The sequence below is a fragment of the Mesoplodon bidens genome, assembly GCF_964165515.1.
Source record: "Mesoplodon bidens genome assembly, chromosome: 11".
Lineage (NCBI taxonomy): Eukaryota > Metazoa > Chordata > Mammalia > Artiodactyla > Ziphiidae > Mesoplodon > Mesoplodon bidens.
Window position 1 is genome coordinate 68,690,658 of NC_138167.1, and position 23,958 is coordinate 68,714,615.

Below are 23,958 nucleotides of genomic sequence, written 5' to 3' on the forward strand. Positions count from 1 at the left end.
TAAAGCAATCAGAATGAGGCCAGCACTCAGTGTGTGCTCAGCAAACGCCAGGTCTGTTATAGCTGCTCAGGGAGGGGCGAGGCTAGAATTTCTCAAGGGCTCCCAAACTCTCTGATCACCTAAAACCCGGTGACAGTCATGCTGCTGTCGTTTCGTCATCAACGGTGTATAGAAGGCCCTTGGGATGGTGGAGTGAGGTGGTAGAATTCATCGTGTGGGGTTTGCCACCTCTCTGGGAAGATCCAAAATGCTCTGACAATGGGGCTGACCAAAATTGCACACAGGAGCAGCAAGGAAAGGGCCAGAGCAGATGTGGTGCCGAGGAGGACAGCCCTAGGAGGGAGGTGCGATTATTACCACCCCCACCCCTCACAGATGAGGAAACTGAGGCTCCCAGATCTCAGCATCTGAGCCCCATGGAGCTGCCTCAGGAGGGTGACTCACGCAAGAAGTCCTTTAAGGGATTAACAGGACAGCATGGAGGCGAAGGCAGGAAGACCAGGCAGAGGCTTCGTGACACAACGAGGCCTGGGGTGTCTGAAACAGACTTGCCCGATGTCTCCAAAGAAGACAAGTAGGTAAGGGAAATGCAGGAGACAGGTCTTAACCACACCACCAGGAATGACTGTCAAGGAAAGAAAATTCCAGACAACTCGCACTGTTTCACTCCCCATTCAAGGCTGAAGCATTCACAGCGATTTAAAGAGCGTGTGTGTGTTCATTGCCCTGCACAAGGCTGGTAGCCAAATGAAAGGCATGTAATGGCGAATCCTGGGGGCAGGCGTCTTCCCCTGAGGGGCTGCTCTTCCCTTTCAGCACCAGTCATCCCAGGGGAACCACCGAGAGTGAGAAGAGGGGTGCATGCATCTGGCCAACATGTGACAGTGATGATAAACCTGATCTGTCCAGATAAATCTCTTCTCATTCATCCATTCGTCACCGTTGAGCACCAGCTATGTCCCAGGCACCTACAGATGTTCTCTCTTCTAAGCCTCAGGACAACCCCAGAAGGTGGGTTCCACTAGCCCCTTTTAAAAATGAGGAAACAGGCTCAGGAGTGAGGCGACTTGCCCAGGTCAGGAAGACAGCAGTGACTGCAGACTAGGGTTCCTGACCACCAGCAAGAGGGGCCTCCCCGGAAAGTCCACAGATATATCCGGAGCCTCCCTGTGGGATGGGAAGTGTCCTGGAGGCTCGCTTTCATTCCGTATGTGGTATGTGATACATTGTCCATTTTACAAGACGGGCTGGACTCAGAGGAAAGTACAGCCTCCAATTCCTGAGTCCAATGGCTCCTCTACATCCCTCACTTGTCTTTGTTCCACAGATATCACTTTTAACACTTTCATATTTTACATTTTAAGGCGCATAATATCCCTGGGCTTTAAAAATCAGATTCCCCTGCGAGATTGATGCACCTTACGGCCGCGCTCCCCGGAATCTGGGACTTGGGGGAGCGACAAGAACCGCGGCGAAGTTAAACCAGCTCAAAGCTCCGCCTGGGCAACGGCACCTTGTCCACGGGGCAGGCGCCGCTCCAGCCTCCCGCGCTCCCGACCAGCCCACTTAGTGGGCGAACCCACCTCCAGAAGGGCAGGAGAATACGGCGAGTCCCCATTCCTCCCGAAGATGGCCAAGCCACTCTCTGGCCAATCAGGAAGCTTCTTTTATCACCGCTTCTGGATACACGATGTTGGAACTGCTTTTCCCTGAACTTTCAGGCTGTGCGGGGGCGGGAGGCGGAGATGATTGACATCTCCTACAACTATTAGTCAAGCGAGATAAGCTTGAAGAGCAGGTACTACTACGAATTATCCTGCGAGGAAATGTTGTTAGCCGCGCCCCCTCCTCCCACTGGTCTCCGTGAGCCTTCGGGGTGGGAGCTTTTGATGGCAGCCAATCGACGGTCAACGAGGAGGAGGACGACGATGAGGAGGCGGGGCAGGCGGGCTATGGTTTCCTGGAGAGCGCCTATGTCTCAGTGCTTGCGGCCGGAGGGTTGCTGGGTCACTATTCCCGGACCGCACTGCCAGGGGCTGGGCCGAGTACGAGAGCCGCATCGCCTCGCTGGCACCTTCCAGGCTGCCTTCTGAGGCCTTGAACTTGGCCCCATCTGGCGCTCCTGTGCGCCCCGCTGCGACCCTAGCGCCCGATATCCTCCCCGCGGGCTGTCCGGAGGGTCCAGGCCCCATTGTCCTTGTCCCCACCGCGGCCACAGGCCCCTTGAGCGCCAGCCCTCCCCACTCCCCTTCCTAGGCAGGGCACCAACGCCTCCAGCAGCCGCTCTTCTGTCTGGTCCGTGGAGGTGGTTGGTTACCATGGTGAAGCTGGCAGCCAAATGCATCCTGGCAGGTGAGTCTGAAAACTTGCGGGTGAATACAGTCTCCGGAGTCCAGAAACTTCATAAATTGTCGAGAGCTTTTGTTCATGTAAATTGTCTACCCTCTTTCCCTTTCTCTCTCGCAAAGACGAGTTAATGCAATTACTGATAGAGTAAATTTCATTAGGCGTGGAAGAATTATCTTCCAGAGCACATTTGTAGCTCCAGGTGGCTTCCTTCACTCCCTGTCATACTCTGAGACCACCGTCACCAATTAGAGCTGAACTCAGGAGGAGTAGACTTGTTAAGAAAATCAGGCTAAGCACACCATAAGTGCTTCAACTAAACCAGGTGCTGTACCCCAGAGTTAGGCATCAGTGACTTTGGTGGTCTTTACTTATGGGTTTTTTTTCCTGACCCCAATCTTATGCAAACAGGGATAGGAGACAGTAAGGTACAGTTGACCAGAGTTTGCAAAAAGCTATGTGTGTTGACTTTAAGATCCAAAGTTACAGTGCTGCCTCATGGTCAGGAGGACATAAATGTTGAATCCCCCAAAAGTGGGAATCTTTGTTTTGCTGACTGATACATCCCAAGCAGCCAGAACATATATGTAGAACATAGTAAGTACTCAATAAATATTTGTAGAATGAATGCCTATGTGGCATGCACATTTGTGGTGTTCCTGCTCATTTAGAAAAACATTTGCCTGGATTATGGACCTGGGACCACAGAGCACAGATGTACTTTCCTGAGTCCTTACTGCTTGTCAGGCACGTGCATTTCATTTAATTCTGTCACAGTAGGTAGCACCCTGGGGTAAGTGCCGGATTGCTCTGACTTTACCGAGGCACTGAGGTGAAGTTTCTTGCCCAAGGTCACCCCCTAGCGAAGGAAGGTCATAGGCAGAATTTCAACCCCGAGATCGGCCTAAAATTCCTAACTTCCTACCTCCAAAATTCTTAACTTGTGTTACTGTTGAAACCTGTGACCTTTCTGGGTTTATCTGACCAGTTCGGGAAAGAAGCAGTGAGAAATTATGCAGAGGAAAAAGAGATCCCTTTTTTTGATTCCTCTCTTCCAGACCGAAAAGGATGGTATTTTTAATGACTTTTCCAATTTGGAAATAAAAGAGTCACACAGAAAGTTGACTGACCATAGTCAATCAGATCATACTGAGCAAAAGAAATTAATGGTTCTCAAGAGCAGTCTCTAGTTTCCAGAGCACCAGTGGGGGCAGTATTGTGTAACAAAATTAATTCTGCTGATCTTCAGATTGGCTGTGTCCTCTTGGACAAAGCACTTCTCTGAACCTCAGTTTCCTCATGGATAAGGTGGGATCGTTTTTTTCTGAAGTTAGATTTTTTTTTCTAAATGGACCTCTCTCTCTGACTATTCTTTCTCCTATTTCTTTTTTAAATCAACTCCCATCACGAGGCTAACTTACTGAGCACCATCTATGTGTCAGCACTGTGCTAGACCCTCACCACGGGTCATCTCAACAACCCTGTGTGGTCAGGATTATTGTCATTCTCCTCTACAGATGGGGCAGCTGAGACCCAGAGAGGTTAGGACACTTGCCCTGGGTCACACAGCTGGGTTTGGCTGAGCTGGGATCTAGATTCAGGTGATCTGATTCCCAGGGCTTTGTTCTTAGCCCCACACTCTACCATCCACAGGCCTCAACTTGAGACTCCTTGCCCTTCTTTATACATACACCCTCAGGTACTAGTTTTACCCGATTTCATCCACTGCCTGGGAAGTCATTCCTGAACTCCAACCTAGCCCTCAATCTGAAGCCTCCTTTTGAGGCCTCAAGGGTATCTATCTCCTCTTGGAAGTTTTCAGGGGCCAAAAGACCTCAGCAGAGTGAATCACTGCACACAGCCCTACCTCCACCACCCATCAAAACCTCGTTCTTCACCCCACCCTCACCACACAGGCCCCCTCACTGGCCAACTCTTTATTTTATGTTATTTTTTAAAACAAACACCACATTTTAAAAAATATTTATTTAATTTATTGATTTGGTTGTGCCAGGTCTTAGTGGCAGCAGGTGTGCTCCTTAGTTGTGGTTTGTGGGCTCCTTAGTTGCGGCACGTGTGCTCCTTAGTTGTGGATCACCGGCTCCTTAGTTGTGGCATGCGAATTCTTGGTTGCGGCATGCATGTGGCATCTAGTTCCCTGACCAGGGATCGAACCCGGGCCCCCTGCATTGGGAGCGCAAGTCTTAACCGCTGCGCCACCAGGGAAGTCCCCCGACTGTTTAAAATGGAGTCAATCTGCCTTTTTTCTCTCACATAACTAGTCACCGAGGGACCTGATCATTCAAGTGCTTATTCAGTCCACATATTTACTGAGCACCTACTATGTGTTAGTTGCCACGCAAGGTGCACTGGGAGTACAAGGGTGAACCCGGCCAGCCCCCGCACTCAAGGAAGTGCTGAGTTGTGCATACTAGCTTATAACGCAAGAAACAGGAATCGAATGCCCTTTGATCCCAGAGAAATACCTCAAGGCACAGCTGCTAATTGTTCTGATTCAGATGGAGAGAAAAAAACACTTATCTATATTTTATATGCTTCCAAATCATATAAATATTACTTAATATATATCAGGCACTGTACATGTTAACTCATTAAATCCTCATAACAATTCTATGAGATAGAAGCTGTTATCCCCATCTTGCAGATGTGGCAACTGAGGCCCAGAGAGATTACTGACCCAAGGTCATACAGTTCATAAGCGACGGAGCTGTAGTCTGTGCCCTGAGTACCATGCTGTGCTTACTGCCTCTTGACATGGGATGATAAATCTGACTCCCTGGAGGGCTGCTCTGATGTCAAGTCTCATGCCACCAGCAGTGAGCTGCACTACCCACGCAGGTAAAGACAAAGGAGCGAGAAACGACCTTCAGAGGCTGGGCAGGAAGGCCATGTTGGAGCTTTGCCTGGCAGAGACTGGGCAGGATTAGGATTTGGATTAGGGTGACCTGAAAGGAGGTTATCTTCGAGGAATTTTCAGGGATCAAGAGAATAGGACTGTAGAGCCCAGATTTTGTGTAAGGGATAGTCAGAGACAGAGTTGGAAGGTGGGGAGGGGCGTACAGCGGAAAGAATCCTTTGACAGGCTCTGTGTGAGAGCGTCACCAGAGGAAAGCACTGTTTTATGAAGATCTGTCTGTTGATGCCAAGCTCAGGGTGAGTTAGAGCAGGGAGAAAAACAAAAAGAGAGGGCCAGTTGGGAAGTGTTTTCAGTCCAGACCTAGTCAAGAAAACAAAATACATTAGGCATTTCAACAGAGAGAGTTTAATATATGGAATTGGTTCAGCATGTGTCAGAGAACTGAAAAAGCCAGAAGACGACGTTGTGATGACACAATTGGTGGGTGGAGGTCAGGGTTGTCAGAAGCTTGAAGAAGAACCTCCCCCAACCCTGAGCTGGGATCCAGACCTCTGAGGAGGGGGCACTGCCTGGCTGGGGTGGTACCCAGTGTGTGATGCCAGCACATGCCACCCATCCCTAGGACCCATTGCCCACTGGCCAGGAGCTCAGCCCCATGCTTAGGGTGAGAAACCGCCAAACCAATGCCAGACCATCCTGAGGGTCTGTGTCTTGAGGCCACTCCTGGTACCAAGTGCTACATGAGGCAGGGTCCAGGCAAAAAGCTGAAACTACATAGGCATCTCGACAGTGAGGATTTAGTGTGGGGTGTTCATTAAACAGGTACTGGAGGACTGGAAAGACAAAAGGGGACAGTCAGGCAGCACAGAGAGTAACTGCAGGAAGGAGCCTCATCCCAGGGCTGCAGGACGAGAGGGAAGAGGGCAGGTCGTCAGAACCTCGAAGCGCAGAAGGGTGCTGGGCGCTGAGCTGCAGGTCTCTGAGAAGGGGACGCTGCCCACTGACGCTGGTGTCTCTGAGGTGGCACACTCAGGCTGGTCCAGAAGTGCAAAAACACGAAACAAAACACAGTTGGAGGCAGCGACTAACCTTTGCTGCTGGGTGAAGGCCATCACTAGGATGACACTAAGAGAAACAGCAAGCAAAGGGGAAGGAGCAAGTCCCGCCCCCCCGCCCACCCCCAGCCTTCCAGTCTTGCTCTTGAACTGACACTGGCAGAGCCTGACAGGAAATCCCTGGCCAAAGAGAAGCGTGTGCAGAGTCCCAGCTCCAGCATCACAAGGCAGAGCATGGATGGGTGGGTTTGGGGCTGAGACAGGAGCCCAGGTTGAAGTTGGAGGTAACTAGGGCAGTGTTGGTCATGACAACAAAGGAAGTGCGGGCTGGAGACACAGAGAATGAAGTAAGGAAGGAAGGGGAGGCTGACTGGACTTGGGAGGAAGGAGAAGGAGCCTTCAGAGGTGACTGGGGGTGAAGTCTGGGGACATCGAGAGTGGTGAAGAGAACAAGTCAGATAAATGGGCGAGGCTGCTCAGGACCCAGCCTGGCTGCAGGCACTGAGATCCGGTGAAGGCCTGACATTCCAGTGGAAACACCCACAGGGTGCTGGAAACACAACGCTTGTGAGAGGGATCCTGGCACGAGAAATGACAGTCAAGGTAACGAGAGTAAGTGGGACCGAGTAGATGGGAACAGAGGACCAAGGACAGGCCCACAGGGGTGTCCACATCTGGGAGGCAGGCAGAGCAGCAGGAGGACCAGGCCAGTGCGGGGTCACCGGGGCCAGAGGGCTGCTGGGGGCAGGGTGCTGCTTCAAGCCGATTCATCCTTCGGAGGCATTGGGGAGCGTGAGAACTGAGGAAAAACCACTGGACTGGGCGATTATGAGGTCGCAGGTGACCTTGCATCGTGCCTTCGCAGATGGCACCCTCTCCCTCAAGCAGTGCACCCACCCCCCGCCGTCACCCCTGGGCTCAGCCTCCTCCAGGGAAGTCCTCCCCGCTGATGAAACCCCTCATCAGCTTCTCTCCTCCCTGCACCCTCAGACGCCTCGATTCTCAACTTGTGCTCTTTGAATTTGCACTTGTCATTTTGTTGCCCTGCACATGTGTTGTATCAGTGGTCTCCCCGTCCTGGGCTCACTCGGGTCCCTCTTCAGCCGACACAGGAGGTTTTCCAGAAGTGTGGGTGACTCTAACTGACAGTCGGAAGCAAGTGTTATGAAATTAACCAGAACAGATCTGTGGGGAATTTCACAAGCGGGAAGGGCCAATTTCCAACCCGATTCAGAAGCAAAATTGAAGTCGGGAGGGTGGATGCAGTCATTGCACGAGATGTGCTCTGTTTGCCCTGAGATGGGTGGGTACCCAGTGAAAGTCCAGCCCATGGTCCCCCACCCCACCCCCGGTGTCCCGGAAGGCTGCGGGGATGAGGACCTGCAGGGGCAGTGTTAGAAATGGGTCAGAAGGGTCCCTGAGCTCTAGGAGAGGAGTGGGATCTGGCGGAGAGAGGGCGATGTTGGAATCCTAGGCAGGTTACCCAGCTCCTCTGAGCCTCAGTATCTTCATCTGTCAAATGAGGTTAATGATAGTCCCCGGCAGGGGGTGGAGGCTGGGACCTGGGAGCTGGGAAGGAGTGAATGAGATTGTATGAATGGCTCCACAACAGAGGCTCAACCCGTGTTGGTTCCCTTCTAAGAAGTGGTGGCAGGGGCTTCCCTGGTGGCGCAGTGGTTGAAGAGTCCGCCTGCCGATGCAGGGGACACTGGTTCGTGCCCCTGTCCGGGAAGATCCCACATGCCGCGGAGCGGCTGGGCCCATGAGCCATGGCCGCTGAGCCTGCGCGTCCGGAGCCTGTGCTCCGCAACGGGAGAGGCCACAACAGTGAGAGGCCCACGTACCGCAAAAAAAAAAAAAAGAAGAAGTGGTGGCAAACAGAAAAGCAAGACCTGACTAGCTCACTCAGACCTGGAGGAGTTAACGTGAAATGAAACGCCACAAGTCGGCAAATAATTGTCTCACAGGAGAAAATTATAGGTGGGAAAAGTCAAAACTGAGAAGTGAACAGAGCGGCTGGCTGTCGAGGAGTCAAATGAAGAGGCGAGTTGAAGCCACCTGTAAAACGGGGTGAAGGTGAGACGATTACATCAAGGGACGCAAGGCAGAAGGATGCGAGCGCGGTGATTTTGCTGAGGATCAAGGGGGCGAGAAAGCAGCAGACGGGTGTTCTGCCAGGGCGCTGGGTGACGGAGGGAGAATCAGCGTGAGATTCTCAAGGTGGAAAAGGTCTTGCAGATGAACACAGCGTGGTATCAAAGGAAGCCACTCAGAGCCACCGGTGGGGACGTGGGGAGGGTGCAGGAGAATTAAGGACGGGCACAGAGAGCGTCCAGCACCCTTGGGGGCCCGGGAGGAACTCCAGAATAAATTCCCCATGACCACCTTGTGAAAGGTCCAGGTCTCAGACACGAAACTGTGACATAGATCTTTAGTTTCCAGGTACCAGTTTATGGGGCTCTTCACTAACAAAGGAAAGCCGAGGAGATGGAGCCGGTGGGTATGAGACGGGCTTAGAGGAGCCAGTGGCTGTTGCCGATAGACTTAGAGGAGAGGCCCTGGGAAGGTGGGCCCGCAGTGGTCGCACATGGGTTACCAGGAGGTGGAGGTGGAAAATGTCACTTGGAAATGGGCTTCAGGATGGCAAATGTAGCCCCTGACGTTTTGTTTCTCCTAAATGTAGAAACCCACCCAACTCTCCCCCTCTCCCCCCCACCCCAGAAAAGTACGCAGGATTCTCAGGATGGACGCTGTAAACTCAAAGTGGTTCCGTTAGGGAGCTGAGCCTGTAAGTCTGTACCTGGTCACACTTCCTTACCTTCAAGACTTCAAAGTAATTTCAAGTTTGAAAGGGACAGGTTTTCCCCATTGGGTGTGTTTCAGTGGAAGAGTGTCAGTTCTATTTCCAGTGCTCAGAAGCCCTCCTTCAGCTCTGTTACCTTCTGGGTGGGTTTTTGTAGATGAAAGGATTAGCCCGGAAGAAAAGAGACTGGCCGTCATGGGTTTGGAAGATCGGTCTCAGGACCTGCTGCCCTGCCAGCGACCCCGGAGCAAGTTCCCATGAGAATCAAGCACCTTTTCCCTGAGAACTCATTGAGGTTTTCGGTTTCTAGACCAGCGTTCTGGAATGGGAGAACCTCCAGTCAGCTTAGGATGAAAGCGGTGTTTTTCTTTTACTCTGACCTCACAGGAGACCCAACAGTGGGCAAGACCGCCCTGGCCCAGATCTTCCGCAGTGACGGAGCCCATTTCCAGAAGAACTACACCCTGGTGAGATGTGGGCGTCGTAGGCCTGGCGGAGGCTTAAAGACAAGTGATCAGATAACCCTGGGGCAGTGACTTTCCAAATGTCCTTAAGAAGCCCTAAGAGGCCTGACCGTATGGCCATAAGCCACGGGGCACGGGGCAGTGTGTGGAGCAGACTGGCCGGTGGTCGGCTGGTCACCGTGTACAGCTCGCTCGTGGGCAGGGGGTTGGACGAGACTAGGGCCTCTCTGACTTCCACACCAGAAGTGAGTCCAGAGCACAGACACTTGAGCCGGGGACATGCGTCCCCTTGGGACCCCTGACATGCGTGTTCTCCCTTTGCCTCCACAGACAACAGGGGTGGATCTGGTGGTGAAGACGGTGCCAGTCCCTGACACAGGGGACAGTGTGGTGAGTGGTGCCCTCGCCCCAAGGGGCTCAGTGCTGCCCCAGCTGCGCCCGAGGGCTCCGTGGTCACTGTCATCCTCCCTGGGAGAGAGGCAGTGCTGTCACCTTGGGGACAGCGGTTCCCTCAGCTCTTGCCTTCCCAAGGGAAAGATTTCAGTCAAGAGACATAGAACGGTTTTACGTACTCAGAGTTTTATTAAGCAGAGTGAAAGTACACTCCCAAGAAAGAATGAGAGTGGGCTGTCTGGAAACCAGAAGCAGCCCGAAGTGGGGTAGGGCTGGGCTTTGTAGAGTGGTGGTCCCTCCTTGTGTCCTGCGTCATTTGACTGACAAGTTGATTGACAGCTTTAGGTTCCGTAACTTTTCTCCTAGCGGACAGGCGCTTTGCGCACGAGCACCCAAACCGCAATGCTATTGTATTACACATACGGCATAATGAACCCCAGGTTACCTTGAGGCACCTTTTAGGTCTTGGTGCACCTGCACCGACCTGTGCTGGTCGGTTTATCTTGCTTAGTTCTGATAAGGCTGGTGGTCCTTGACTAGAAGAGGGAGGATCTCTGGGTGGGTTCTGATCACTAGTGTCCAGGTTGGGGAGGGGAAGATGACCCCGTCCGGGATGGGGCGAGACCCACTCATGTCTGACTAACTACCTACAAGTGCCAGGACTTGGCCTAGACTTGTCTGAGCATTCAGGAACAGGCTGGGGGGAACACGGGAAGCATTGTATGGAAGGGATAAGGAAGAGGAAGTGAGGAAGACTGGGCTCTGGGTCTTACCCTCAGAACTTACCGAGTATTGAGGTTCCTAACCTGGGTCCCTCTGTGGGAAGCCTCGACCCTTGAAGTTGAATTGCAAGATGCTAGGTTTGCATGTGCTTTTCTGGAGAGAAGTCTTAAGAATTGCTAGATTCTTAAAGAGGTCCATGAGCAAAAAGTACCCCGGATACAGTGAGAAGGGATAAGATGAATGCACCAACAACCAGTGTGCAAAGCAAAGGAGGTCGCTGACCTTCAGACAGCGTGTGCCAGAGGCCAGAGCCAGCGGGAGATTAACGGGGCAATTAAGGGAGACTTCCTGGAATGGCAGCATTGGGGAGGGGCTCTCACCTGGGCCGGTGAGGGTTCGGACACGGGCAGGAAGGGTCGTCCTGCGCCCTCTGCTAGAATCACACCTCAGCCATCCAGAACCATGACAGACTGTCCTACTTTAAATGCCTTCCCCAGGCCTCCTCGGTGACCTCCTTTAAAAAGGATCGTTTTAAGATTTGAAAATCAATTTGGTTAACAAAGTGCAGAATGACCTTTTGGAAAACAGCGCACTTGTCAGCCTGTCTAGCATTCTGTTCTGCCAGGTGGGAAGTCAGCTTGTTCCCGGTATTTTTGCACTCGGGGTTAGGAGAGGTGAGATGCCGCCCAGAAAGAGCCAGTTGGGGTGGGAAACCATTGTACTTGAGCTCGTTCCTCCTCCCACCGTCTTCCTCGTGCCTTGGCCAAAAGACAAATGTGTGTGCACGTGTGCCTGCGTGTGTCACCCCGAAGGTGCGCTGGGAGTCCTATCGGGGATTTGCAGCCAGGGGTTTCCCCGTGTGTAGGCTTTCCTGTCTTTCTGATTCCAGGAACTCTTCATTCTTGACTCGGCCGGCAAGGAGCTGTTTTCTGAAATGCTGGATAAATTGGCAAGTAGCATTCAGTCTTTTTCCTAACAATCACCACCACCTCCTTCCAAAGGTTTGCCCCTTAACAATGCCCTCACAGAAATTTCACTTCACTACAGCCACCAGGAGAAGCTACCATGGCAACGTCCTGTAAGGGGCATTCCTCCCAGCCTTGGGGTTTGTGGCCCCTTGGCAGGTAGGAGCAGCTCTTGCATGTGATTCGTGATTGCTTCCCCCCAGCCCTGGAGTGGCTGGCTCCCAATGCCCCAGAGCTGTGCACCTCGGTCCTCGCAGCCCTCCACTCCGGGGCCTCCCTTCTCTGGAGCAACCCCCTCCTGGGGGTGTTCTTTCAGCCCTCCTCCACCTCCTGGGTCTGGAGCAAAGATTTCCTTCCCCGCTAGGGGGTGCCCTAGAGGCCCCACAGTGAGGCTCACCTTCCCAGCCCACCCCCTGGTCCCACCTAGGTTTGCTCTGGGACCTGCCCCTGCTGCCCCCAGCCTTCCTCTTAGGATCCAGCTTGCTGTACCTTCCAAGGTAACCGCTCCCCTAATGTGGGCCAGTGAGCTACTTAGAAGGTCTGAGATCTCCAGAGCCCTCCCCTGCCTTTCCGAGAACAGCTACATTTTAATAGAAACTGTTTGCTGCCACCCTTTTTTTTCACCTAAGAGAAATAGATCTAATGATGGTAATTTCACACAGGGCTGACCTCACGCATCAGTTCTTGGTGTTTTCCCACGCGGCTCCCATGTACACTGACTGGCGCTGCCCAGCAAAGGAGATGATGTGTCTGGACAAGTCAGGGTCACACGCTGCCCATGCTGGGTCCCCTCACTGGGGCCTGGAGGAGGGAGGTCTCTCCTGCATGTGCACAGGAGTGGTCAGTGTGACTCTAGCTAGAGCTCTGTAGTCTGTGGAGTGAAGGTGTGAAGGGATCATCAGTTTAGTCCAAGCTCCTCCCATCCTGGGCACCTCCAGGAGGGGAGCCAGTGTTGCCTCAGGGGCAGGAGGGTGAAGCCTCCAGAGCCAATTCTGGGCTGGCCTTCCAAGGACAGCTGGAGGGAAAAGGATTCTCCCTCACACCTTGGGAGGTGACACAACACCCCAGAGATGAGCCAGGCTCTAATTGTGCAGAATGGGGGTCCCCAGAGACCAGGGCATCGCCAAGAGTCACACGCACCAAGACTAACCTCACAGCCTAAGCAGGGCTGCCCCGCAGCCCCGTGCCAGGCAGCAGGATGGCCCAGGAGTCTGAGCAGCCCCTGAAGGCACCAGCCCCTGAGAGCATAGCCCTGGTTCTTAATTGGGGCAGCGAACCCTGTCCAGTTGCTGGTCTGGTTTGGATTAGGGCTGATACACTGCAGGAGAAGCAGAAAGTGCCCTTTGCCTTTTGAAAAGCCGGCCCTTATTAGGAAAATGTAAGCAAACCAGCTTCCAGTGAGTGGCTAATGAAAAAAGGATGCTCTTTCAGGCCTGCAAAGCAGAAAAGCATATCACCTTGCATAATAGTGGGCCCTCTATGAGAATGAGTAGAAGAATGAGTTAATGGAACCGGGGCAGGCAAAGCGTTTCTGGGTAGAGAAAAGCCTCAGCCCTGCCCTGGTGTTTAAAGCCTGTGTGACCTGGGCAAGTCAGTTACCCTCTTTGAACTCAGTTTCTTCAGCTACACAGTCGGGATCTTCAGACCAGCCCTGCAAAGTTGGGAGGTTTCACGATGATGCACAGAAAATGCCCAGCAGAGAGCCTGGCACGAATGCGAGCTATTGCCCTCGCCATCACCATCCCGGACCTAGGCCTTCCCCGCCACTTCGCCCAGCCTTCCCATTCATTCCTGTGGGTGTATCGCTTTCTTCTGTGGATGTGGCTTGGTTTTCTGATTCACATCCCCTTTAGAATTTTTCACTTCCCTCTGCCCACGTGTCCCTTCCCTTAGAAGGCCACATTTCCTCCCAGTCTAGAAGTCACTTTCGCTGTCAGTGACGTGTCCCCATCCTGTCCCCCTTGCACAGTGGGAGAGTCCCAACGTCTTGTGTCTCGTCTACGACGTGACCAACGAGCAGTCCTTCACCAACTGCAGCAAGTGGCTGGAGAAGGCTCGGTCACAGATTCCAGGCGCCACCCTCCCAGGTATGAGCTGCTGGCATCCGGGGTTTTCAGCAGCACCTCTGACCTTCAAGTTCAAGGGCACAAGGTCACTGCAGACATGGCTGTGGGTGCAGAAAAAGGGTGCCCTGGTCTCTGAGTGTGATGGTCTGGACCATACCCTGGCTCTGCCTCAGCAACCACGGAAACCTCAGTGAGTTGCCCCACCTCTGTGAGTCTGTAAAATGGGCCTGCTGACGCCCCCCCTGACACGGTTATGGGGTGACTCAAGATAATAAGGGGGAAGGTGCTGTGATAGGAATATGAGTTGTTATTTCCGGAAAGCTAACCCCAGGGAAGCAGTCCTCATTTTCTCCTGTATGTGGGGCACCAGTAAACATGCAGGGCCCGTTTTCACTTCTGAATGCTCTCAATCAGTTTATTTTTCATCCCTATGTGAGATCAACAAATTCTCCTCATTAGAGACCAGGGAAAGCGATCTCCAGAGACAGGCTCAAAAATTAGCCGCAGCGGATGCAGCTGGCAACAGAACCAAATTACCCCTGAGTGCCTGACGCTGAGCCCAGCCCTCAGATTAGTGTTAATGAGCATTTTGAAAGTTTGCTCCATGAGCTAGGAATGATCGCAAATGCTCACATCAGTTTGGTCCTTGCCTTCACGGTTTGCAGCCATAGGGAGAGGAGGCGGACAGGTACCCAGGAGGTCTAGCAGAGGGGCTGAGCGAAAGCTGCAGGTGCAAAGCGCCGGCCTCCCGCTCTGCTGCGGCCCTCTGGGGCCCGTGCAGGGTCTCTGGTCATGCTCATCACCTCGGATCAGGGAGCCCCTCTCAGATGAGGTTTTACACACCTCAGAATTAGGCTGCTTGCTCTTTTATCTCTCCAGCTGTCCTCCCAGACGGCCACGGTTAAATGCGATGCTCCGATTGTTTCTCTCGAGTAGGTGTACTGGTGGGGAACAAGACAGACCTGGCCAGCAGGCGAGTGGTGGAGTCGGCCCAGACCCGGGCATGGGCACTGGGCCAAGGCCTGGAATGCTTTGAAACATCCGTGGTAAGTATTTCCGCCTGCACCGTAGCCAAGTCTGGAGCAGACCTCGGCTGGAAGCGGTTTTTCACATGACCTCACATGCATCGAGTTGTTAGTCCACCATATGCAGAGCCTAATTTGGAGCTGATGTTTACATCCTTAGCCCAAGATCTCTTCTCAGTATAGCAAGAGTCACTCGTGTGTTACAAACAAGCAGATCAGCCAGCCAGCCAGCCAGCCCTGGGAAAAGCTGGATCTCAATTAGTAAGAAACACAAGTGTATTGTGTTCAGTTACTGTGACACTTGATGTTGGCATGAGACATCTTGGGTAACAGTGTTGTTGGCACATTATTTCATAGACTCTCAAAATCAGCCCCATGATCCAGGAGCTGGCCCCCATTCCCCACTTTGTGTTGGGGTGAAGTGACTGGCCCATGCGTCACGTTGACTCATGAAGGGGTGAGCTAGGACTAGGATCCCTGACTTCTGGTTCCCGTGCTCCCTGCCCCCACCTTGCCACAGCCCCGGGGTGACACCAGGCCATAGAGTGTCCTCTGGTTTATTCAGCAAGAACCTTGGGAAGGGGGACGGTCAGAGGGATTTGTTCCCGGCCCCTTCAGTACCTGATAACCATGATTTGGGCATGTTCACGGTATGTGGGAAGCTCCCTCCCATGTGGGGAGTTCTGAGGTCCCAGCCTCCCTGCAGCCAGCGTGCAGGCACGTGACCCAGGCTACACCAATCAGAAACACTCGTGTGCTACTGTGGAAGGGGATCAAGTGAAGACACCCCCCTGCAGGAGCCGCCCAGAAACACCCACTTCAGAGCCAGCAGGGACCAAGGTGCCAGCCGCAGTGCCCCTCCCTGGGGTTGCTGGGGAAACTTGCCATGTCTGGCACAGCCTGAAACATCCCTGGTGGTAACTTGGACTTCATTCCTGGCCTTGTGGCCTCTGGCCCCGACTGATTCCTTGGTCCTCCCAGAGAGTCAGCGCGCTAGTTAATAAATAGCCCTGAGGTCGTTTTCTACTCAAATGCTCCTTAAGCTACAGGCACTCTTGTTGTTGCATCTATGAAATTTGGCCAATGCTGCTATTCAGTTGCTATATGGATGTGAATTTCTTAAACCCCCTCAAAACGGCATGCTTCCTTAGGGAAAGGAGCAAGTGCAGGCAGGTGCTCTGACCTCCAACGGTGAATTGCAGGACTAGCTGTGGGCCGCTCGGTGTGTTACTTAACCTGTTGGTGCCCCAGGTTCTTCACCTATAAAGTGGGGATTAGTAAAATATATCCCTCATTGAGTAATAAATATGAGAATTAAGTCAGATGGTGAATATAAAAACACTTAGCCCGAAGTCTGAGGCATAGGAAATGCTCAGTCAATGTTAGCTTTTTAAAATATGAACATTCCCTCTAGTCATCTCATTTATGCTATTATTACTCACTAAATCCTTGTATTGCTAGATTGTGCAGAGATAAATGTCAGTTTTGCCTCTGGTCCAATGATCACAAATGCTAAATTAGTGGAGTTCCAATTAGCAGGCTTTTACTATATAAAAGATGGGGTTGCCCATCTTGTATGCAGGACGCCTTTGAGCAAAGCAGTAAGCTGTACCACCCACAGCAAACAGTATCTTCCTATTCCCCCCTCCTCCATTCACATTTATGAAGTTGCCTCCTTACCCCAATATCCCACGTTCCCTGGAGCTCTTGATGGAACTCAGAAATTAACCCCCACTCCCAACACTTCCATCCCCAAAGGCCACTGGGCTGCATGCTTAAACTCTGGTCAGGTGCTTGCCACTACACGATTGAAACGGGAGGGTATAAATGACGTCTGACGAGGCTGCAGTTAAGCGCTTGGTATTAACTGTGCAAGTTAACTAGTCCCCCACTGAGTTGATGCCAACAAAAGCACCACCGGCAGCTCGGTTAAGAAAGCTGTAATTAAAAAGGAGATATAACCAAATGCTATTTGAGACGCAGCCAAGTCTTGACACCAAGCCCATCTCCTCCTTTCTTTCTAAATGCAGCCATAATTGTCCTGCAGACCTAAAGGAGATACCTACATGGCCATTTGACTTTCTTTTTTCTTTATAATCCCATCCCCAGAACATACTCATTTTAAAACTGGAGGTTTTGTACCCTTTGACCACTTTCACCCGTTTCTCCCACCCCCGTCCCCACCGCCCCTGACAACCACCAGTCTACTCTCTGTTTCTGAGTTTGTTTTTTGTTAGATTCCACACATAAGTGAGAACATAACAATATTTATCTTTCTCGGCTGGCTTATTTCACTTAACATAATACACTCAAGGTTCATCCACGTTGTCACAAGTAGCAGGATTTCCATCTTTTTTATGGCTGAATAGTATTCATGTGTGTGTGTGTGTGTGTGTGTGTACCACATTGTCTTTATCCATTCATTCTTCAGTGTACACTTAGGTTGTTTCCATGTCTTGACTACTGTCATGACTAGTCTCTTGGCAGTGAAGATGGGGATGCAGCTATCTCCAAGGAAGTGATTTCGTTTCCTTTGGTTACATACTCAGAAGTGGGATTGCTGGATCATATGGCAGCTCTATTTTTAATTTTTGAGGAACCTCCATACTGTTTTCCATAGTGGCTGCACCAATGTTCATACCCACCAACAGTGCACAAGGGTTCCCTTTTCTCCACATCCTTACCAACACTTACCTCTTGTCTTTTTGATGATAGCTATCCTCACAGGTGTGAGGTGATATCTCATTATGGTTGGTTTGCATTTCCCTGATGGTTAATAATTATGGGTACCTCTTCATGTACTTGTTGGCCGTTCGAATATCTTCTTTGTAAAAATATCTGTTATTCGTCCTTTGCCCGTTTTTTAATCAGAGTATTTGTGTTTTTGCTGTTGAGTTGCACAAATTCCTTGTATATTTTGGATATCAATCCCTTATCAGATGTGTGGTTTGCAAATATTTTCTCTCATTCTGCAGGTTGCCTTTTCATTTTGTTGATGGTTTCCTTTGCTGTGCAGAAGCTTTCTGGTTGGTGTAGTCCCACTTATTGATTTATGCTTTTGTTGTCATATTCATAAAATTATTGCCAAAACCACTGACAAGGATCTTTTTCCCAATGTTTTCTTCTAGGAGTTTTTTTGGTTTCAGGTCTTAAGTTCAAGTGTTTAATCCATTTTGAGTTAATTTCTGGGAGGTGTAAAATAGGGATCCAGTTTCATCCTTTTGCATGTGAATATCCAGTTTTCCCAGCACCATTTATTGAAGAGATTATCTTTTCTCCATTGAGTATTCCTGACTCTACTGTCAAATATTAGATGACCATATATGTGGGGCAATTATTTCTGGGCTCTCAATTCTGTTCCATTGGGCTTTGTGTCTGTTTTTATGCCAGGACCGTATTGTTTTGATTATTATAGCTTTGTAATAGGGTTTGAAATCAGGAAATGTGATGCCTCCAACTTTGTTCTTTTTCAGGATTTCTTTGGCTATTCGAGGTCTTTGTGGTTTCTCTTTGACTTTCTAACACCCCTCAATATTTGGCATTTTCACACCAAAAAATTTAAAAGCATTTCTTTAAACAGCAGTTAAAAGTTTAAAATGCATTGTTTATTACTGTAAGAAGTTGGACAGTATTAAATAAAAGCGAGTTCAGGAAAGATCCACAGGGATGGCTTCCCTTGCAGGAAGGTGAGGGGAAGGGAACTGATGTTTGTTGAGCACCTACTGTGTGCTAAGTGTCTTGCACACATTATCTATTTAGGCTTCCAACAGTCCTGCTGCTATCCGTATCTTACTGATGACAAACAGACTCAGAAAGACTGTGTTGCTTTCCCTGGTTGCCCAGCTAACGAGCAGTGGAACCAGAACTAGAACACAGGCCAGCCTGTCCAGCTTGATAACCTTCTAGAAGGGGCTCTGGCCTCCCACAGAGCCTACTTTGGGAGTCTCAGGGGCAGAATTCTAGGCCAGATTAAGCACTAGTCTGAGCCTGCTCTAAAAGATTCTTCACGCAAAGCAGACCTACTCTACAGCTGTCAAACTATGTCAGCAAGATTATGATTCATCATTTAACAAAAGGGTTCCTATCATTGGCAAGCCTTCCTAATGCATTTGGAAAATGGTTCTGTTTACATCTGCTATTTCAGGAGCACTCCGTGTGTATAAAGAGACTTGCCTCCATTGAATTCCCTACTTTTTATGTTGCGTTCTCCGAAGATCTGGCTTTCAAGAGCTTTCAGATTCAGTTAGAAATCCTTGTGCATGTGCTTTGCAGGCCTCATTCTCTTCCCATTCAATGCTTAACTATACTTGCAACCGACGTAACGTTTGCTATTTGACTTTGGCATAGCCTAGGACGTTATGCTCTGTACAGTCAAAAGTGTCTTGCAAATATAACTGAGTTATTCTTCTTATGTCCGGCTGAAGAGTGACAGCCTTCCGGTCCTTGGCAGTCATGAGTTGAGTATAGACGCTCGTCTGGGCCACCAGCTGTCTTCTCATTTCTCAGCACCCTCTCAGCACTCAGAACCTCTGGTTCTGCTCTTGGTGACTTGTCTCCTCCACTTTTGGGACAGGAAGTCCGGTAACTTTCTGCAGGAACTGGTTTCCTTTTGCGCGCTTCTGTCACCCCAGCTGGCAGAGTGAAAAGGCTGCTCTTCTCAAATTTGGGGCATCTGAATTCTAGACTGGGCTCTGCGTAAACCAGCTGGGCCACTGCACCCCTGGGCCCCAGACTGCTGTCTATAAAACAAAGGCACTGAGCTTGATGACTTCGTTCCATCCTTTGGTTTGGAAATCCTTCCGTTTTGTTGGGGATATTTCATTACCTCTTATCAAGGCTGCACTTTTGCCCCCAGCTACGGATTGTTTGAAAACAGGTTCTTGTGCATTCATAGTTTGAGCTACTGTCTTGAAAGTAGTGGGTGCTTTCTTCTGCCAACTTATTTCTTTAAAAAAATTTTAAATACCCATGGATGCACACAGAGAGAGTGAGAAACGATAGCTAAGTGGAGAGGGTACCATTTTCTTTCTCCCAGAGCCTGTCAGGCTCACCCTATAGGGCTGATTCTTCCTACCAGATGAAGAAAATCTAGGGCAAGTTCCAGAACTTTTCTGATCTCTCTCAGATAATAAAAAAAATCCTTTGGTCACGTTTAGTCACAAAATTATTCATTATTTCACTTATTAAAATGCCCAGTCCTGAGTGACTGTCAAAATTCGTAAAGTCAGCTTCGCCTCCTGAGCCTGCTGTGGGAAGCAGGGCCAGGCTGCTGCATCTGTGTTTCTGGACCTGTGCTTCCGCACCAGCTCACTTCTGTTGGGACCTGCTGTGGCCCCTCTGGACTTGCCAGGTGTCAGAGATGCCCTCCCTGCCCCCAGCAGGGGTGCTGTCTCCCCTGCGGCTTCCACCTCACAGGTGGCACCTCCTCACCTTTCCTGCAATCTCAATTCCGGGCCGCCCATTCTTGTTGGGACCCATCACCCTCCTGGAGGCTGTCCCCGCAGAGTCCCTTTAATACAGCTCCAGGCTGGGCCTCCGCTGGGCCCGCTGCCGGTCCAGGGAAGCATTGCTGCAGCCCCAGTTTGACAGAGGAGGCGTTGCGGGCCATCCCCAGTCTGCCCTCTCCTGCTTGGCCATCCAGACAGCCAACCCCAGCCTCACCTTGATGCTTCCCAGGCCCGGGTCCAGCACTGGCCTAGGTCCCCGGGCTGCAGGCTTCCTCTTGGGACCCTCCCACTGACCTCAGGATGAGGGAGAAGCACCCGCATCCTGGGGTAAATGCCACAGCACTCCCTGACCTCCATCCTGTCTGGTCCTCCCTCCAGAGTGTGGAGGTCCTTGCCATCTGTTGTTTTGCTTTGACCTTTGGAGCCTCAGTCAAAACTAAGCAAGAAAGAGTCTCATTTTAACATCCCGTCACACACAGAGCAAGAGTGGCTAAAAGTACAGGCTCTGCAGGAACAGGTCTAGGTTCAGACCCAGCTCCATCACGGGCAAGTGTGTGGCTTTCGGCACGTGACCTCAACCTCTCCACGTCTCAGTTTCCTTCTTGTAAAATGGGAGGAATGGTAGTAGCTGCCCCGAGTGGTGGGGGTGGTGGGAAGAAGTTGGGGCAGAGGGCGGAGCACCTGGCAGGAGGGAAGAGTGGGCGATGCCAGCTCTCTGTGACAGTCCTAAAACCAACCAACCGACGTCTTCAATTTGTCTCTCCAGAAGGAGATGGAAAACTACAAAGCCCCCTTCCACTACTTGGCCAAGCAGTTTCACCACCTGTACCAGGAGAAGCTGGAGGTTTTCCAGGCGCTGGTGTGAGGGGCTGGCTGGACCATTCCCCACGATGCAACCTGGCCGCGGGCTCCGTCTCCTCGGGAGATGGGAGAAGATAGAGTTGCCTGGGTCCTTCCAATCTATCGTGACAGCTTTAAATAAAATGAGAAAAATGGAGAAGCAGCAGCTCATTCCGTTCTTGGTCGGGGCAGCCCTGGTGCCATTTTACACTTTGGCTGCTGCTTCCAGAGCAGCCTCCAGTGGTGGGAGCTGGTGCTTGTGACAGTGGGTGTCCTGCCCTCCCCGAAGGACCTCCCCGCAAGAGCCCACCCCACAACTTGACGTAGTTGAGGTGCTCAGCTTGGAATCTGCCACATGGCCAGGGGGCTGATGGCCCTCTCCTTATTCTAGCAGATTCGACTTTGCTGCCTGTCCCGCTGTCCACCTTGCTCCTTAGCCAGAGCTCCCTGGTGATGACTACTGTCCCTTTGCAAAACAGTGCCCTCTGCCGGCTGCCCTGGGTACCTCTTCTTGATAAAGACCCAGCCCCTCCCAGCTGCCGGGAACCCTGAACTTGGCACCCAGGGAGCCGAGAATGAGGCCACTTTCCTTTAATGACCCTCCTCTCAGCAAGCCGGGAAGCAGTCATAATTCTTTGCACTGAGCTTGACTGTTTTCCATCCTGTCTCTGCTGCCAGATTAATCTTCCTAAAACACCACTTTCATCATTTCACTCCCCTGATTAAAGACCCATGGAAGTTGCTCATTGCCCCCTAACCTCAGGGCTGCGGGCCAAGGTCTGGCACTGAAGCTTGCCTCTGACTGTCACCCTCACCTGGGGGTCCAGTTTCTTTCAGCTCCAGGGCCCCAGAGGGTCATCACCCTCTCTCAGTCCCCCTCTTGGTGGGAGCTGGGGTGCTGTGCAGGATGCTGGCTTTGGCGGTAGGCAGATTCTGGGTCTGTCCCAGTGATAGCAGTCATAATGGAAATTAACTCTGGTTGCTGTTTATGACCTGCCATGTCTCTACATGAGCTGAGCACATTACACATATCAGCTAATTTAATCCTTACAACGTGGAGTCTTGCTGCCCCACTCTTACAAATGAGGAACCAGAGTCAGAATCATAGACGCCAGAGCCCGGCCCACAGCTGCCGCCCCCCTGTGTCCACCTGAGCTTGGCCGGGAGGAGGAGGAGGTGATGGCTCGGTTGCCCCTTGAGGTCACTGTGAGAAGTGAGATAACATGAAGGGCATCGGCCACGTATCGACCACCTCGGGCCCCTCCCATCCCCCCCTTCCTGTCACTTCTCAACACAAACTCACCGTAGCCACAGCCATCTTCCCAGTGAGTCATTTCTTTCAGAAGATAGGGGCCTGCAATTCGCCGGGCATTTTCCTGGGCACTGGTCACATCAAGCTGTGGGTCTCTTGGCCCGTGTTCCGGAAGGGAAGATCTACAATAAACAACCAAGGAGACACGGAGGCCCCAGAATTGGTTACTGGGACCCATAGCTGTGGCCAAAGAGATGCTAAGAAACCCACTTCCTAAAGAGATCACAAAAGGCTGGGGCCACCTTCCCCGGGGCAGCCTGGAGGTGCCCCGCCCCTCCACTCCTTGCTCTTTGCTGTTTATATAAGAAAATCGAGTGGTCAAGAGGAGGAGGGAGTGAGGGTGGACAGTGTTGGTGGATGGGTACCACTCCCTCTCCGGCCCCACCCCCAGAACCAGGCACTGGAGACCCCAGGAGAATCCTCCTAAGAAGAGACAGAGGACACTGCCGAGAAGAGGAGGCTGGCACCTTGCTCCCCAGCTGCATGCTCGCAGAGCTGCAGGAGCCTGGTGCCAACTGCAGGGACAGGGTGGTGAGGGCGTCCTTGGGGGAGCTTGGCACGCATCCCCTAGCCTTGTGCCTGGCTCCCTCCAGGGGGATCGGGGAGGGGGGGATGCAGAAGCCTGTGCCACCAGCAGGGGGAGCAGGTGCTCCCACCTCCGCTGCTCATGGCCCCCAGGGGGCTCACGTGGGGACCCACACAGAGGGTGGGACGCTGAGGGCAAAGTGTCAGTCCCTGTTCTGGGAAATGGGGACTTGGAGAATAAAACAAAAATCCCTACCCTCAGGGTGCTTACATTCTAGTGGGGTGAGAAAGAAGTTCACTTAGGGAAATCCGGCAGTCTGATGGATGGTAACAGAGCAGGGCGTGCAGAGGGTGTGCCAGGGAGGGGGTAGCGGTATGAAATAGGGAGGTTAGAAAAGATCCCCCTGAGAAGGGGACAGTTCAGCAAGATCTGAGAGGGCAGAGTGGCCCCTCTCGGTGTGGTTGATTCATAGGCCCCTCTGAAGTGGAAAGCCCGCCTTCCACTTTCTTTACCTGGCGGCTGGCACTGGGTCTGAGCTGTATGTATGGACTTTGGGGGGATCTGGAGATGGATGGGACTCAGTGCCTGCCCTAGAATCACCTACAAGCCATAGAAGAGAAAGATGAGCCAACACTTCACTTCTAAACCCCAGTGGAACCCCAAAAGCGTAGGCACCAGGGTCCCCCACTGCTGTGGACGAGCACAGGAGCTGAGCGCTTCTCCTGCTGTCTTTGGGACATTCCCTGTCCTCCACGGTTTCCTTCTTCTGCGAGGAATGGGCTGAGGCAGGGGCCTGGCCTCTTTCTGTTCACTCCCTGCCTCTGTGAAGCCGACCCTTCTGCGGTACCTTTTGCTGCCTGCTGGCATCACTTGGGTTCACCGACCAAGAGGGCAGAGAAGCCTGGGTGAGTGGGAGTGTGGGAACACAGCGGGACCCATTGTGTTTTGGAGTGGTCGCTTAGAAATATAGACCCCAGTTCCAACATGGGCCCTCAGGCACTTTCCAGGCCGAGTTCTTTGTTGGGGTGCCGCCCTGGAAGAGTTCCCCATTCAGGTGTGGATGGCATGTGAGGCAGCCCCAGGGGCGTGTCCTGGGCCCAGTGGTTCACCCTGAC

At 51.9% G+C, this 23,958-nt stretch overlaps 1 protein-coding gene across 2 annotated transcripts; it reads left to right on the plus strand.

Annotated features, from left to right (window-relative positions):
* The first annotated feature begins 1,936 nt into the window (after positions 1-1,936).
* IFT27 (intraflagellar transport 27) lies at positions 1,937-21,154 on the plus strand. Of its 2 annotated transcripts, none has more exons than XM_081250384.1 (7): positions 1,937-2,352; positions 9,470-9,549; positions 9,877-9,936; positions 11,552-11,611; positions 13,597-13,714; positions 14,630-14,739; positions 20,932-21,154. In XM_081250384.1, exons 1-7 carry the CDS (start codon positions 2,319-2,321, stop codon positions 21,028-21,030), a joined length of 561 nt encoding a protein of 186 aa, XP_081106510.1. In that variant the 5' UTR covers positions 1,937-2,318; the 3' UTR covers positions 21,031-21,154. The 2 variants fall into 2 exon arrangements, with proteins under 2 accessions (XP_081106510.1, XP_081106511.1); XM_081250385.1 differs by lacking the exon at positions 20,932-21,154 and adding an exon at positions 17,694-20,744.
* Positions 21,155-23,958: the final 2,804 nt, after the last annotated feature.